This window comes from Apteryx mantelli, chromosome 5 (assembly GCF_036417845.1).
Source record: "Apteryx mantelli isolate bAptMan1 chromosome 5, bAptMan1.hap1, whole genome shotgun sequence".
Lineage (NCBI taxonomy): Eukaryota > Metazoa > Chordata > Aves > Apterygiformes > Apterygidae > Apteryx > Apteryx mantelli.
Genome location: NC_089982.1, coordinates 38,824,782 through 38,840,045, shown reverse-complemented (window position 1 = coordinate 38,840,045; position 15,264 = coordinate 38,824,782). Strand labels below are relative to the sequence as shown.

The window sequence follows — 15,264 nt, the reverse complement described above, 5'->3', positions numbered from 1 at the left end:
AATAGAGAGTGTTAAAGATCACACAATCAAGCTCTTAGGAAGTTGGAAAAAGCCAGAACTAAGGTGAGACATGCCGCCTGAATTATGCTTATTTATCCATTATGGTTCAGTCTTAAAGATGTAATCACCTAGTCTTTTTTTCCCATTGCATACTTGCCTAACCAGGTTTGAGACTGGAAACTGGTTGCAAGATAAGTAAAGGATGCTTTTGATTGGAATACATGTAGTGAGTAAGAGCAGGCAGGGCCCAATTGTCTCTTACTCATAGCTGAAGGTTACCCTGCAGAATTAGATAGCATTCCTGCCCTTGTCACCATGTTTCTGTGGGACCACAGGCAAGTCGCTCAGGCTTTTCAGAGCTGGCTGCTGGATATTCCTTAGAGACCCTAGAGCTAAGCACAGAGATATAGCTGTTGTCATTGTGATCTGCAGATGTAGCGTGCTCTGAAGTCTCAGAATATCAAAATCGATCCCCCAAATTAATACCTACTTTCAAACTTAGCCTTTCTCTTTCTTCTATAAAGCACTGAGATAGCTGAGTGATGAGCACCACAGGGAAATCCTTGAGGTTTTAAACGGTCTGCAGAGCATGAAAAGAAAATACAGCTTTGGGCATCTGCTCCTTCATGGAGCACCAGCCATGCTAACTGTGATCAGAAGGAGGGAGTGATTATGTGGGAAAAACATCACATGTGATCATGTGATAGAGCATAGTACCCTAATGCATACACAACAAGGGCACGTAAAGGTTGTATGGGCAGTTCTATATCTATTTGTTACTACGGAGGGCCTGAAGTTGAGATCTCTGAGTGGAGTTTTGTGTCTGATGTGGAAGCTGAGTAGGAGCTTGCTGGCTTGAGTGGGAGACTTTCCGTGGACTCCCATAGATTTTGGGCAAAGCCCTTATTACTCTGCTCTGTAAAATAATCAGTCCTAATCCTGTAATATTTTCTCTCATTGTCATTGTTCCCTCCTTTAAGCATTTTATTGTTCTCTAAGCTTTTTATAATTCATTTGTAGTACTGTTACAACAGAATGAACAAAACTGCATAGGTCTTGGAGTGGGGAGGCAGGTCTGATCCTGCCAGTGCTGAAGTTAGCAGTGGGGCATTTTGGTGTGTAAGTACCTGATGTGCTTTCAGTTAAGGAGCTGCCTTATGTACATTTATCAAAAACACAGCCCTGGCTAGCTGCTGATCTTCAAGCTGAGCAGAGGTAATCTGGTGTCTGGAGATTTGTTGCCAAACCTAGCTGGGCTGTTTTGTTGCTGAAATCAGAAGAGGTTGGTTGCATCACAGCATTACCAGCACTGCATGGGATTTAACAGAAGACTTTACAGAGCATGCTGTAGGGAATGGAGATGAATGAAACATCTTGTTTCAGAATGTGCGGCAGATAAGATTAAGCATAAAATAAAACAGAAACTCCTTGTCATGCAAAACCAGATCCTGGTGGTGTACGTGTAAATCAGTGATGTAAATCAGTGTAGCACAATTCTTTTGAGCCCTTCTGCTTTCTGCTACCTGGAGGAATGACTCATTATTTCTGAGATCAGCATAAGTGCTCTTAAGTTTAAAAGGCTTTTCCTAGGTAAGAGAACAGGGCCAGCATGAAATACAAGGCCAAAAATGGGAGGAAACAAATGATTCAGTCTAACTTCAGTGAGCTTTATGGGGAGAGGGATCAAGCATTTTGAAGGCAGAAAACAAGAAGAAAAGCAGAAGCAGAGGAAAGGAGGATAAAAGAAAATGTAAGAGACTGCTGGAATGGATCCAAAGCTACAATCAATTATTTTGGACTAATTATGTCCTACAATGCTAGAGTCAAGTTTAAAAACACCACTCTAGGTCAGACTATGATATAATGTTGCAACCCTTGGATGATGGAGAGTTTTGTGAATTTGATGCTGTTTTAAAAATCCAAGCAACAGTTTTGTTCTTTCAGCTGATTAGTCCCTCATGTGCCCAAGCAATGGTTTGCTTGCTCATTTCTGCTCATAGTGGTGGCAACTTATGAGAAGGGCAGCAGCTTCAAGTGTTTGACAGTCAAGTGCAATATTCCCCAGTAATCATAGGGTTTGTTAGAGAGCTCACAGCAGCAGCAGTAGTACATTATCAAGTGCCACCTACAAAATACATGATCCCTTTAAGAAGATTTGAATATCCTTTACATTTGTTCTGGGACATTTTGAAGTATCACTATAATATGCTCTTCATAAATATGTGTTCAATTCAAACTGTTCATTTTAAACAAATCTCACTTTCTAAAAGCATATGCTGTTCATGTAAGAGACAGCATAACACTAAACATGTCATATGTTAAATAGCAGTAGAGTTCAGCTCTAGAACTGGATACACATTCTAGCAACTGGACTGAGCTCTGCAGTCCTCAGGAATAAATTTCTGTTGATGACCACATGGTCACAGACAGCCTGAATTAACATTTCATAGACTATTACTTGCTTTGGTAAGCCCAGGGGACTTCACATCAATGGTACATAGACACACAGAAAGGACAGGGACTTCCTTTTTTAAATATCAGCTTTTTGATTATATTGGTTAAATATCAGGTACACAGAGTGCGTGTCTTTGAGTGGTTAAGTACTTCTGGATCCTATTAGGTCCTGTATACACCTTAGTTCAACATCCAGTTACCAGAAAGTACGCTTTAGACAGATTCCTTCCTGGAATACATGGTGTTACCAACCTGTTGGTGTTGTACAAACTTATTGGAGTAAATAACTTCAGTAACTTGTGCAAGAGACATTAGGTAATCACCTGGGGGCATCTGGCATGTTTTGTCTGCAAACAGAAGAGAGCATAATGATTAATCTCAGCTCTGCATTAAGGTTTAAATTGTACCAAAAGACAGGTGAAAAGCATCCTCTCAGTCAGAGTTCTGTTCGCTCTTCACCTGAAGATGATATCAATGAGGATCCTCTGTGTGTTGCTGTGCCTCTGCATGGCCTGGGTATGAGTTTGCTTGCTTGATTCTTTTCATGTCTTGCTGATTTGGAGCATGAACATTTATTTAATATTCATTAACTAGATAGATGTATTTTGGTTGTTATCTAGCTCGCAAAATTCAATGCACCCACAGATGCATGAGCTTACTGTAACCATTTCACTACTGGCCTTTCACATCAGTAGTTTTGAATATCCGGTTCTTTAGTTTTGCTTAATTCAATTTTGCTGAATCTGCCTGGCTTCAGGAGCAGCAAAGCAGATACATTAACATGAATCAATAGATTCATAGATGGTGCTGTAAGTCTTAAAACTTACTCACAAGATGCTGATATTTCCAGTCGGTTAGGAATTTTTGAGTTTATTAGATGAATTCTACTTTCCTTTGGACTGTACATCCCAGTTTTCTTCAGCAGGATTTTCCAGCTACAAATGACACACAATACCTTTAATATATAATACACATAAAAAACCCCAGTAATGTCTGTGGCAGCAACATCAGGTTAAACTAGAGCTAAGCAAGAATTGATTTGTAAATAAGGAAAGTGGTAGTTTTGATTTTCATCTATGTTAATTTAACCTTGTTGTTCTCTCCTTTAGGTCTCAGCCCATAATCTTATGCTAGATTCTCTTTGTGACTCTTTTTTGAAGAACATAAGTGTTCTAACAAATCACAGAAATTACAGGGAGCAGATCTGGCAAAACAAAAGCAGTTTTACTGGAGCTGTTAATGCTGAAAAGGCATAGACTATATAAAAGCAATGCTTTTACTTGTTACTTTTAAGAGCCACTTGGGCCAGATCCTCAGGATGAAGTAAACCAGCATGAATCTGGTGGTTGTACTAGTGATGTGCCAGTTCCTGATGGCTGAAGTTCTGGCTCTAAGGCTAGAATTAGGAAAACTGTCTCAGAATTAATTACAAATCCTTTCAAGCATTAATTATGCTGCTTGAAAAGAGTGTAAAGTGTGCAGAGAAGTCCAGTCAGATCCAGTTACATTGCAAGTCCTAAAATGGTCTCCCTCACCATTTTAGAAAAGGGAGTATTTTGCAGCCCTTTACTGCACAGTAACACAGCAAGGAATCTTTACAGTGTTTTGGTTTAGAATTAGTTTGTATATACGCACTTTAGCCTCTTGGGTTACAACAAAATCTCAGTATTTCTCCTCTTTTCTATTAGCACAGTAGAATCCTTCCAACATTATCATTATTATTTTTATTACTGATGTTATTACCTTTATTACTCTTTAAGACAGGCAATACAGTGCTACAAGTTTATAGATAGCTTCTGTGATTAAAATCAGAAACACTAATGGGACAATCCTACTCATTTATTTTTTAAGCCCAGTTCTGTGCAGACTGAAGGTGACAGAACGAAAATAGAAATTGAGGAATATAATAGTAAATGTTAATAGAACTTAGGGACTGTAAAATATTTCCTTTAAGTTAAAGCAAATTGAGTGAATATTATGTTTACACAGAGTACAAGATTGCCATGTAATGGTATGACCATTAAATACCCTGGGCATCATCCAGCTCCTTAGATAGCGGTGTTAATGCGAAGAGAAGGCAAGCCCTATTTTGACAAAGCAAACGGGAGTGTGTCTTCTGAGACGCGCTGGGAACAAAACCCGCGTGCTGCCTGGTGGTGCTACCCACGCGGGGTGCCGGGTGCCCGAGGACTTGGGCGTCTGTGTCCTCGAGCCCTGCGCCGCTAATCTCAGTGTTGCTTCTCCCCCGCCCCAGCAGGCGCAGGCCGACCAGAGCTCCTTCGAGAAGGAGGGCGGCGGGGTGCGCGGCCCCCGCTTCGAGCAGGTGTCACCGTCGGCCTGCAGGAGTGACAAGAACTGGCCCATCTGTGCTGACGACGACTGGGTGAGCACTGCCCCGCGCCAGTGGTGGCCATGATGGCAGCGGCGGCAGCCATGATGGTGGCGGCAGCCATGGCGACGGCGGCCATGGTGGTGGCAGGCAGCCGTGGCCCGCCTGGGCCTCACCAAGCTCTGGGGGGGCTCGCACGGTGCGCGGGGGCTTGACCCCTCCTCAAGGGGCCAGTACCGCCTCCGGGGTGGGCTTTCCTGGTGTGCGGAAGTGGGAAAGGGAGCTGGGGAGGCATGGGGCAGCGGCGAGGGCCCATGGCGCCCCCAGGGCCTGGGGCCGGCCCGGCAGCGCCAGGCTCCCCCTTGCTCTGCTCACCAGGCCACTTTTGGAGTTGGTAAGGAAAAGACACCGCAAAGAAGCACGTGTGACAAAGAACAGAAATGACTAGTAATAACTTACATTTCAGCTGTTACTTTTTAGGAAGTCTGAGGGGAAAATGTTCAGTAAAATATTCATAAGGATTGACTGAATGTTTTTGTGTATAAACGGTTAATTTATCCCTTTCTTGCCTTTTACATCTCAGTCCATCTCTGTGCTACATTTATACAGGGAAATCTTGCCAAAGAGCTTTAATGTGTAAGAACATTTTGCTTTCCTGAGGAAAATTTTGCTTACATAAGTTGGCCTCTAACATCCTTGCTCAAACTGGACAACAGATTTATCCTTCCAGCAGCTTTTGGGGATTTTTCTTGTTTTGTTTTTATTTCACTGGCGAGGAACTGAGGAAAGGGAAAGTTCGAGGCTTGTTTGTCGTCCCCCCCCCCCCCCCCCCCATTATGACAAGTTTCTGCTGATAACACTTCACTAACTCCATCACACCACTCTTACCAGAGTGGTAAGAGGTAAAGAATCAGCCCCAAGGTGAATTGCTCTAAATCACAGCAGTCCTTGGCAAAGTCCTTGGATGCACAGGAGGCAAAATCTGAAGAGAAGAAGCAGAATCTTGCCCTGAATTTTTCCAATGGGTTTTCAGTGATGGCCAAAAATCTGTAAACATAACAGTAAAAAAGGTATACTTGTTAAGATTTCAACACTATTATCTACCTCCTCCAATTTTAGGGTACAAAATGTCCATCAGGTTGCAGAATGCAAGGACTGATTGATGATACTGACCAGGATTATAGTCACAGAATAGACAAAATTAAGAAGCTGCTTGCAGATAACCAAAACAACTACAAAACATCTAATCGGATAATTGTGGAAACCATAAACTTACTAAAACCAAAGCTGGACAGTGCCCAGCGTAAGTATGTCACACCCAGTTTTATTAACTGTTGCTAAAATTCTATGTTTTTGTGCGTAAGCATTATTTAGTGAAAATACATATTTCAGTGGACTTCATCATCAAAAACTAGAATAAACACTAATATGAGACTCTTAACTAGTAAAAACTAGTGTAATTTTTTACCTGCTCAGTATTATGAGAAGTATGTTCTTAATTACATATTTTACTTTATATATTTTAAAATACACTACTATTTTAGGAGAGAAAAATTACACATGCATAGCTGACAGTGATGGGCTTCTGTTTCAGAGATTGATGAGAATTATGGTCACGTGACAGCAGAACTGAGAAGGAGAATTGTGACATTAAAGCAGAGAGTTGTCACCCAAGTAAACAGAATTAAAGCTCTGCAAAACAGCATCCATGATCAGGTGATGGAGATGAAGCGCTTGGAGGTAGGTAGCTGTTATGCAATTTCCATTATTTCCAAAGTCTAGCTACAGAAACAGGGTCTACCCATTCTACCGTATGTGGTGAGCTGTGCTCTGTATGGAAAAAAAAAAAACTTGATACAAATCTCACAGAGTCTGACCAGTTGAAGCAAATTCCCAAATGAGTTGCTCTTTCTGTGGTCTTGTTTTTCTTTTTCTGCTATGTGGGAACCAGTGTGAGTTCACACAGAGTGGTCCTGTCTGCTGCTTTTGCTTTGAGACAGGCAGCAAGGATTACTGATGTTACATCTCCTTGTAACTGGCTCCGTACAGGGCATTTCTCCTCCTGTGAGGAGCTTGCAGAGCAACTAGGACTGGAGGGACATGCCCTATCCTTCTCTGGTGCTGTCACCACTGCCCACAGCCTGTGGTGGCATTAACAGCCCAGCTTTCCGGACTGTGGCTGATTTCTCTGATGGTATTGCAAAGAAAAGTCCTGTCACAAACGGCAGTTTTGCTCAAAATCCCCTTTTGACCCCTGGCGCAGAGGTCCAGCTTTACCAGTCATTAGGGGAAGCAGTTGGGACACCCAGGACACAGGCCTCTCAACAGGGCCCCAGCAGGCTCTGGGGCAAGTACGCTGACTCCCCCGCTCCTTGGAGGACCCCTTTTCGCCCCTGGCCCCCAGTGAGCATACCCAGCTCTGTGGTACTCCCACCAAACCCAAGAGAACTCCCCTATTCTCTGAGAATTAAAGGGAGCAGAAAATGGGAACATGCCATAGCATACGTGTCCATGGCACTTACCGCTTTGTGCTATTGCACGTCATCTTTATGGTGGAAATGAACTAGGGGAAGACTTCAAAACTGAGCTTTGGAGAAGCTCAGCTGTAGATGGCATGTACCAGGGCAGCTGCCACCTTTCCACTTAAGGGGTACATTTGCTTGAGAAAGTCAGGAAAGCCCCCTAATCAAGTTATTTCTCTCTGTTTATGTAGGTGGACATTGATATTAAGATACGAGCTTGCAAAGGATCTTGTGCTAAAAGTTTTGATTACCATGTGGACAAAGAAAGCTATGACAACATCCAGAAGCAGCTTACCCAGGCCAGCTCTGTCAACTTGCACCCAGAGATTCAAACAACTACCTTGAGCATACTGAAAATGAGGCCAGTAAAGGACTCAAATGTTCCTGAGCATTTTAAGTATCAGACTGTACCAGAAATGCAAGCTCTGAACATTTTTAATAACATGAGGCAGATGGAAGTGGTGTTAGAAAGACCAGAAATAGACACAAGCACCTTCCGAGGCGAGAGCTCACATCACGTGACAGGATCAAGGGGAGACGGACCTTCACGCCCTAGCATAGTAGTTCCTCCTATGCACGGGAGAGACAGCCCTAGTCTGGGACACAGAACCTCCACTGTCCATAGATGCACCACCACTGTCACCAAGAGAATTGTTAGTGGCCCTGAAGGCCCTAGAGAAGAAGTAGTTGAAAAAATGGTTTCCTCTGACGGCTCAGATTGCTCCCATTTACAAGGAGCAGGAGAGGCTAGAGGGGAAGGGAGCAGGTACCACACCAGTGGGACAGGTGACTTCCACAACTTAGAAAGGTTTTTCCCTGGTCTAGAGTCATTTCTTACTCCTGGGTCTGCAACCACTACTACTAGGTTTTCAGGTGGATCTGGCAGCCCTTTAACTAGCAGCCATGGAACTGGCACAGCCAGTGGTCGCTTAGGTAGTGGAGCAACTAGTCATTCAGAGACTTATGGGGGAAAAGACAGATTTACAGACTTAAGAGAAGGGGAAGAAGATGATTTTGGAAGACTTCAACCATCTGGATTCCCGTCAGGCAGCGCAAGTCACTCCAAAACAGTAGTGACCAGCGCCTCTTCTAGTTTCAACAAGGGAGGCTCCACTTTTGAAACCAAATCGCTAAAGACCCTTGACATAACTAAGGAGCTAGGTGAGATGCAGCATGATCAGAGTGCAGAGGATACCCCAGACTTGCAGGCACGCAGCTTCAGAACGAAAGGAGAGAAATACGGGACAGTCTTCACTGGGAAAGGTACACGTATGCATCAGGGAGATGGATTTTGAGGTAGCGGAGCAAAACTCTGTCCATATACAAACTGACACATTGGTTTTAGATACTGCCATAAGTCAGTGTGATGAAAAAAATGCAAGAACAGTGTCTGTTTGTTGCCACCTTGAAAACAAAAAGGAAAATATATCGTTAATACTCTGTTATTACATAGACCATGTCATCTGCAATTTAAGAAGTATGTAAAATATATTTGAATTCTTTTTAATGTTGCCTGTCACTATGCCTAGTGTAGTCCAAGACGTTTAACAAATTTTCCTCAGAACTATTGCTACTTGGATTCCTGTGAACCTTTTATTAAATTTTACCGATAACTCCTGTCAAACCAGATCAACTTTTTTTTTTAGACTGTGATGATATCCGCCAGAAACACACTTTTGGTGCCAAAAGTGGCATTTTCAAAATCAAGCCAGCAGGATCCAATAAGGTTTTGTCAGTTTATTGCGACCAAGAGACCACTTTGGGAGGATGGCTATTGATCCAACAGAGAATGGATGGATCAGTGAATTTTAACCGGACCTGGCAAGACTACAAGAGAGGTTTCGGCAGCGTGGATGACAAAGGTCGAGGAGAGTACTGGCTGGGCAATGAAAACTTACACTTGCTAACTCAGAACGACACTGTCCTTCGAGTGGAATTGGAGGACTGGGATGGAAACGCTGTATATGCAGAGTATATTATACAGGTAGGCTCTGAGTCAGAAGGATATGCCCTTGCTGTGTCCTCCTACGAGGGGACTGCCGGGGACGCGCTGATCACTGGCTGGCTGGAGGAGGGCACCGAATACACATCCCATGCCCAGATGCGGTTCAGCACTTTCGACAGGGACCACGACCGCTGGGAGGAGAGCTGTGCGGAGGTGTACGGGGGTGGCTGGTGGTACAACAGCTGCCAGGCAGCCAACCTCAATGGCATTTACTACCTGGGGGGCCACTACGACCCCAGGTACAATGTTCCTTATGAAATCGAAAATGGAGTGGTGTGGATACCATTTAAAGCCTCTGATTATTCCCTCAAAATTGTTAGGATGAAAATCAGGCCCACAGAAACCCTGTAGAAAGACAGGCTTTTAATATATATGTTAAGACTACAAGATTAGAAGCTCTTTTATACACATATGTGCATGATGTATCTTTACCCTATGAAATTGAAGGCAACCGGACATACCTGTGGCTTAAAAAATAAACACTGTTTAATTATTAACAAAACAGTTCTTTCATCTTCTTTTTAAATGCCAAAGCTTTTCATGGAAATGTTGATTTTAAAAATCTTTGTATATAAACCTTGTCTGCAGGCTTTATATAGATGCCTTAACTAGACTTTGGTAAACATGTCTCTGATAGACACACTGTTTCCTGCTAGCATATTTTACACATTTTCACATGCTAAACACTTCAAAGGTCACAAACACACAAAATGAATATCCCTAACTCATGCCTAGATAAGCAAGTGTTCCAAAAGTGGAAATGAACTTTATGAAAAACAATATGTTGTGCAGTGATTTTCTAAAATGCAGCCTGAGTGTATCTTGATCATGATTGGGAAAGAGATTCTTGGATATTTTCCTTTTGGCAATCAATAATAGGTCTACTTCCTAAATCAATAGTGACATCAATCAAAGGAAAAAAAAATAAATCAGAGTGACAAATTCCAGCGCTCTTTGCAGCATGTCAGCTGGAGAAAATCTCTTCACAGCCTGGATTCCTACTTAATAACATTTGCCAAACTTAATCATTTACTTCAGCTGACGAGAAATATCTAAAAGTTAGTGATACTCTATAAAATTTCATCTCAATTTTTTTCACAATATTTTAAAATTTAAATGTCAATCCTGCACCTTCTTCCTGCGAATTGAAAATCCTTTTTTTTTTCTCTCTAGGTTATTCAGCATTAGCAGCATAAGTGATTATGCAGATGGACGGTTTTGTTATTGCTGTACTAGATAGACTAGGATATACAAACTGCACTGCTCACATTTCTGCAGCTACACCATGTATGCAGCACTATGCAGAATAAAAGGTGTTCAAAATAGATCCTAATACAGTTCATTGTTTTATGTGAACACAAGAGAGAAATGGGGATTGAGATCTGGCCATGCAAAACAACCTGCAAGGGAAGATCCCTATTTTAATAAAGTAAGCAGATATACACTTGAAACAATGTCCAGGTTTAGATCTTTTCAATACAATGGTACTATTTTACCTGATCTTTTTTATGTTACACTTTCAATGTTGAGATTCATATTTATAGATTACAGATAACCAGCCTTTTTGTGAGGAATGAATAAGGTATTCCTATTGCAGCATTTCCTCAGCTTCTACATTTAATAACTTACCAGTATTTCCCCTGTATATTAACAGTTCTTTTTATAAACTGATTAGCCCAGCCAGTTTAAATCCTTTCGCAATAAAACAGCTTCAGTACTGCTGTTTAAAAACTGGCCTTCCGCATAGTGAAAACAATGTGAAAAGTGCTAGCAGCTCACACCTTGACTTGAGATCAAAATACTCAGAATTTAAACTGTTTTACGTTGTTTAAGAGCATTAAAGAAGTCACATATTTAGAAGTACATTCACCATGAACTCCTCTTGCCACTAACATGAATCATGAAAGTCTTCTCAAATTCAACAGTCATGCTTTTGAGCGTGACTTCCACAGAGTCACAGAATCACAGAATCACAGAATGGTTGAGGTTGGAAGGGACCTCTGGAGATCATCTAGTCCAACCCCCCTGCTCAAGCAGGGTCACCTAGAGCATGTTGTACAGGATCGCGTCCAGGCAGGTTTTGAATATCTCCAGAGAAGGAGATTCCACCACCTCTCTGGGTAACCTGTTCCAGTGCTCTGTCACACTCACAGTGAAAAAGTTTTTCCTCATGTTCAGATGGAATTGTCTGTGTTTCAGTTTGTGCCCGTTGCCTCGCGTCCTGTCGCTGGGCACCACTGAAAAGAGTCTGGCTCCATCCTCTTGACACCATCCCTTAAGATACTTGTACACATCAATAAGATCTCCTCTCAGCCTTCTCTTCTCCAAGCTAAACAGGCCCAGCTCTCTCAGCCTTTCCTCATAAGAGAGATGCTCCAGTCTCCTCATCATCTTTGTAGCCCTTCGCTGGACTTGCTCCAGTAGTGCCACATCCCTCTTGTACTGGGGAGCCCAGAACTGGATGCAGTACTCCAGATGGGGCGTCAGCAGGGCTGAGTAGAGGGGGAGAATCACCTCCCTCGACCTGCTGGCAACACTCTTCCTGATGCACCCCAGGATACCATTGGCCTTCTTGGCCACAAGGGCACATTGCTGCCTCATGCTTAACTTGGTGTCCACCAGCACTGCCAGGTCCTTCTCCGCAGAGCTGCTTTCCAGCAGGTCAGCCCCCAACCTGTACTGGTGCATGGGGTTATTCCTCCCTAGGTGCAGGACCCTGCACTTGCCTTGGTTGAACTTCATGAGGTTCCTCTCTGCCCACCTCTCCAGCCTGTCCAGGTCTCTCTGAATGGCAGCACAGCCCTCTGGTGTATCGGCCACTCCTCCCAGTTTTGTATCGTCGGCAAACTTGCTGAGGGTGCACTCTGTCCCTTCATCCAGGTCATTGATGAGTAAGTTGAACAAGACTGACCCCTGGGGGACACCGCTAGCTACAGCTAGGGAGCACAGAAGCACAAGAGCAGCTGGAAATGGTTCTCAGCCAAAACTGCAGATGGTCTGGGTTCTCTTTCACTCTTTTCCACACTTTTACCGCACACCTAGAATGGAATACACTTGATAAACAAAGCATGCACTTTAGAACTGACTTGTAAGTGGGAACTGACCTCTTAAGCTTTGATTTTACGGAAGCAGATCTTTCATCCAGTTGATGAAATCTAGGTAGTTCACCATATGGCTTCAAAATAAGACAGTTCATGATAACTCACCAAAATATAGCTCCCAAAACAGGCTTATTTGGGAGCAGAAACTATTTGACTAAAACAAAATGAAATGAAACAAAACAAAAGAACCCAGACTCAGCTTCCTAGATTTCCCAAATTCATCTACCTAGATTTGTGCTGACCTGTCCAAGGCTGTATTAGGAGATTAGCCTTTATTTTACAGTGACCACTAAAAGGTTATGACTGTAACGAGCACAAGCAAAATTAGGAGCCTCTGTATGACAATGGTACGTTATTCTTGCTTTTAGTATGTTTCTCATCACATGCCAGGTAAGGATTCATATGCAGATAAGGTTTTTAAATCAACAACCTGCTAATAGTGTGTGATAGGGATTTTTTAACAAAAAGCAGCCTGTTGCATAGAAAAACTGTTATACCAGCTATATAATTACACAAGAATGTGTTGTGTTTGTCTTTACACCTTATGACATAAAATTATACAACAAATATTCACTGTGTTTAGTTTTTCTGTGTTTCTATTGAGAAATGAGCATGAGCAGACTTTACCTCAAATCTCACTGGTGAGCATTTATCGTACCATTTAACAATATCATCATGCACTGATAAAGACACTCACTTTTAGTCCTTTTTCAGCATTTCTCAAGCTCCGTCACTGTCCAGGACTGCTGGAGAGTCTGCTGAAAAGCCAAGACATCTTTATAATCATGTGCAGAGAAATGTCTGTGTTTTTGGAAAAAGTGCTTCTGCTTTATGCCATGTATTTTCGTTCCCTAGCTGCAGTGTAAGCCTGGCTGTGGGGACTCCAAACATTTCTAGTCATGTAATGAGATGCTGCCATGATGTCTCCTCCTTGTTACCCCAGACACCACAGAATAAATCAACTGGAGAGGCTGCAGATGAGATTCATCTGCCATTAGCCATCCAGGTTCCCACCTTCATGGAGGCAATCCCCCTCTGAGAGGTAGCTCATCCTGTCTACTTTGGTTGGGAAGTTCTGTCCTTGGGACAGCCTCTGCTCCTGATTACAGAGGCAGCTTAGACCACTAGCTTCAACAAAATGCTGAAATTTTAGATAAGTGAGATGAGGTGCATCTCAATTTTAGACTGTCATCACAACCAGATAAAGAAATGGGGAAGATGTGAAGGGCATCTCTACTGGCAAAAAATCTTGATCTATATACAGAGAGCTTGGTCCAAATCACAAATGGAATAAACAGAGGTATTTAGGAACACAGAATAAAAGGATGAGTCTGTCTTTTAGACTAAGATTGATACACCTCTGTAATTTCATTAGATACCTCTATTAAGAAAGTAATCTCGTCATGTTTGTGTTAAGCACTCGTATTTATTCTTCACTAGTAGTGCACAAGTGGCTAGAAATTATATGAGGAGAACGTCTGTTTAAAGGTTTTAGCCGATTTTAAGAAAACATTTTAGCAAAGTTGCAAAACGTTTCTCAGCATTGCTCATTTTAAGAGCCTGCCTTTCCTGCTCAGTGGATCAGAGGGCAGCCAAGGACTTTGCAGGCACAGGCGATGTCATTTAGAGTACTGAGACCCAGCTGCCTTTCTGCCCACAAAGGAAAATATTCTTTTAAAAAATCTGATTTTCACAAAATACAGAGAGTTATTCTACCTCACCATCTTTCTCTCTTACTCTCACCACCCAATCTCTCTGTTTCCTACAACTATTTTTGTATCTTGCCTTAAGTATGTCCTTCACTTTTAGGTCGTGGGCATTTTACTAGGCCTCAGCACAAGCAGAACATTGAGCTGGCAGTGGAAGATGCCCAGAACAGTTCCCTGTGATGTGGCTGTAGCAATGAGCCCCGAAGTCCCATGGAAAATTTGCACCGATTATCCCCAGTAAATGGCAGGGATAAGGGAAGGGGATAGCAGACAAGGGCTGGGTGGTTTGGAAGGACAGCAACCCAAAGGTAGGCAGGGCCTGAATATTTTTTTTGTCCCAGAGCCTAAAAACCTCTCAGCTGTCCGGTACACAGTGCCTGACGAACGGAAGTGACGCCATGCTCAGTTTTGGGTTCCTCAGTACAAGCATGGCATTGACAAACTGGAGTGAGCCCAGGGGGTGCTACCCCAGCTGTTTGCGAGCTGGAGAACATGGTGTCCAAGGAGAGGCTAGGAGAGCTGGGTTCATGCAGCCTGGAGAAGAGGAGGCTCCGGGTGCGGTCTCACTGTTGTCTTCAGTGTCTCAGGGGGTTAGAGAGAGGTGGAGTCAGACTCTTCTCAGGGATACACAGCAACAGGATGAGACACAACGGGCAGCAAGGGAAATTCTGACTAGATATATGGGGAAAAAGTTCCCATGAGAGTGAAGCGCAACAGGCTGCCCAGCAAGGCTACAGAACCTCCATCCTTGGAGATATACAAAACTCAGCAGGGCAGGGGCCCTCAGCAACCTGATCTGACTTTGAAGTTGGCCCTGCTTTGAGCAGGAGGCAAGATGATCTCCAGTGTTTCCGTCAAGCAAAAATTATCCTATGATTGCTCTAGTCCCACAATAGCAATTGTGTGAAAGACATACCAGCCAGGTCTTCCAATACTGTGTTTTATTCAATGATAAAAGACAATGGGAAGGGGGAAGGAATAAGATGAGGCACACTATGTGAGCCAGGTTCCAGGAAAGGACACATTTAATCCAGCATATAGAGTTTGAACAAAGCAACTGGTGACCTGCAATTTTTTAGACATTATTTTTTTGCTTTATTCCTTCTCAACTTGTTATACAGGTAGTAGGCATACCTTTTGATAT

The 15,264-nt window shown here is 42.9% G+C and overlaps 1 protein-coding gene across 1 annotated transcript; it reads left to right on the top strand.

Annotated features, from left to right (window-relative positions):
- Nucleotides 1-2,919: 2,919 nt before the first annotated feature.
- Nucleotides 2,920-9,740, top strand: FGA (fibrinogen alpha chain). Its single transcript, XM_013951609.2, has 6 exons — nucleotides 2,920-2,970; nucleotides 4,712-4,837; nucleotides 5,903-6,086; nucleotides 6,378-6,523; nucleotides 7,497-8,568; nucleotides 8,952-9,740. Exons 1-6 carry the CDS (start codon nucleotides 2,920-2,922, stop codon nucleotides 9,659-9,661), a joined length of 2,289 nt encoding a protein of 762 aa, XP_013807063.1. The 3' UTR covers nucleotides 9,662-9,740.
- The last annotated feature ends 5,524 nt before the right edge of the window (nucleotides 9,741-15,264 follow it).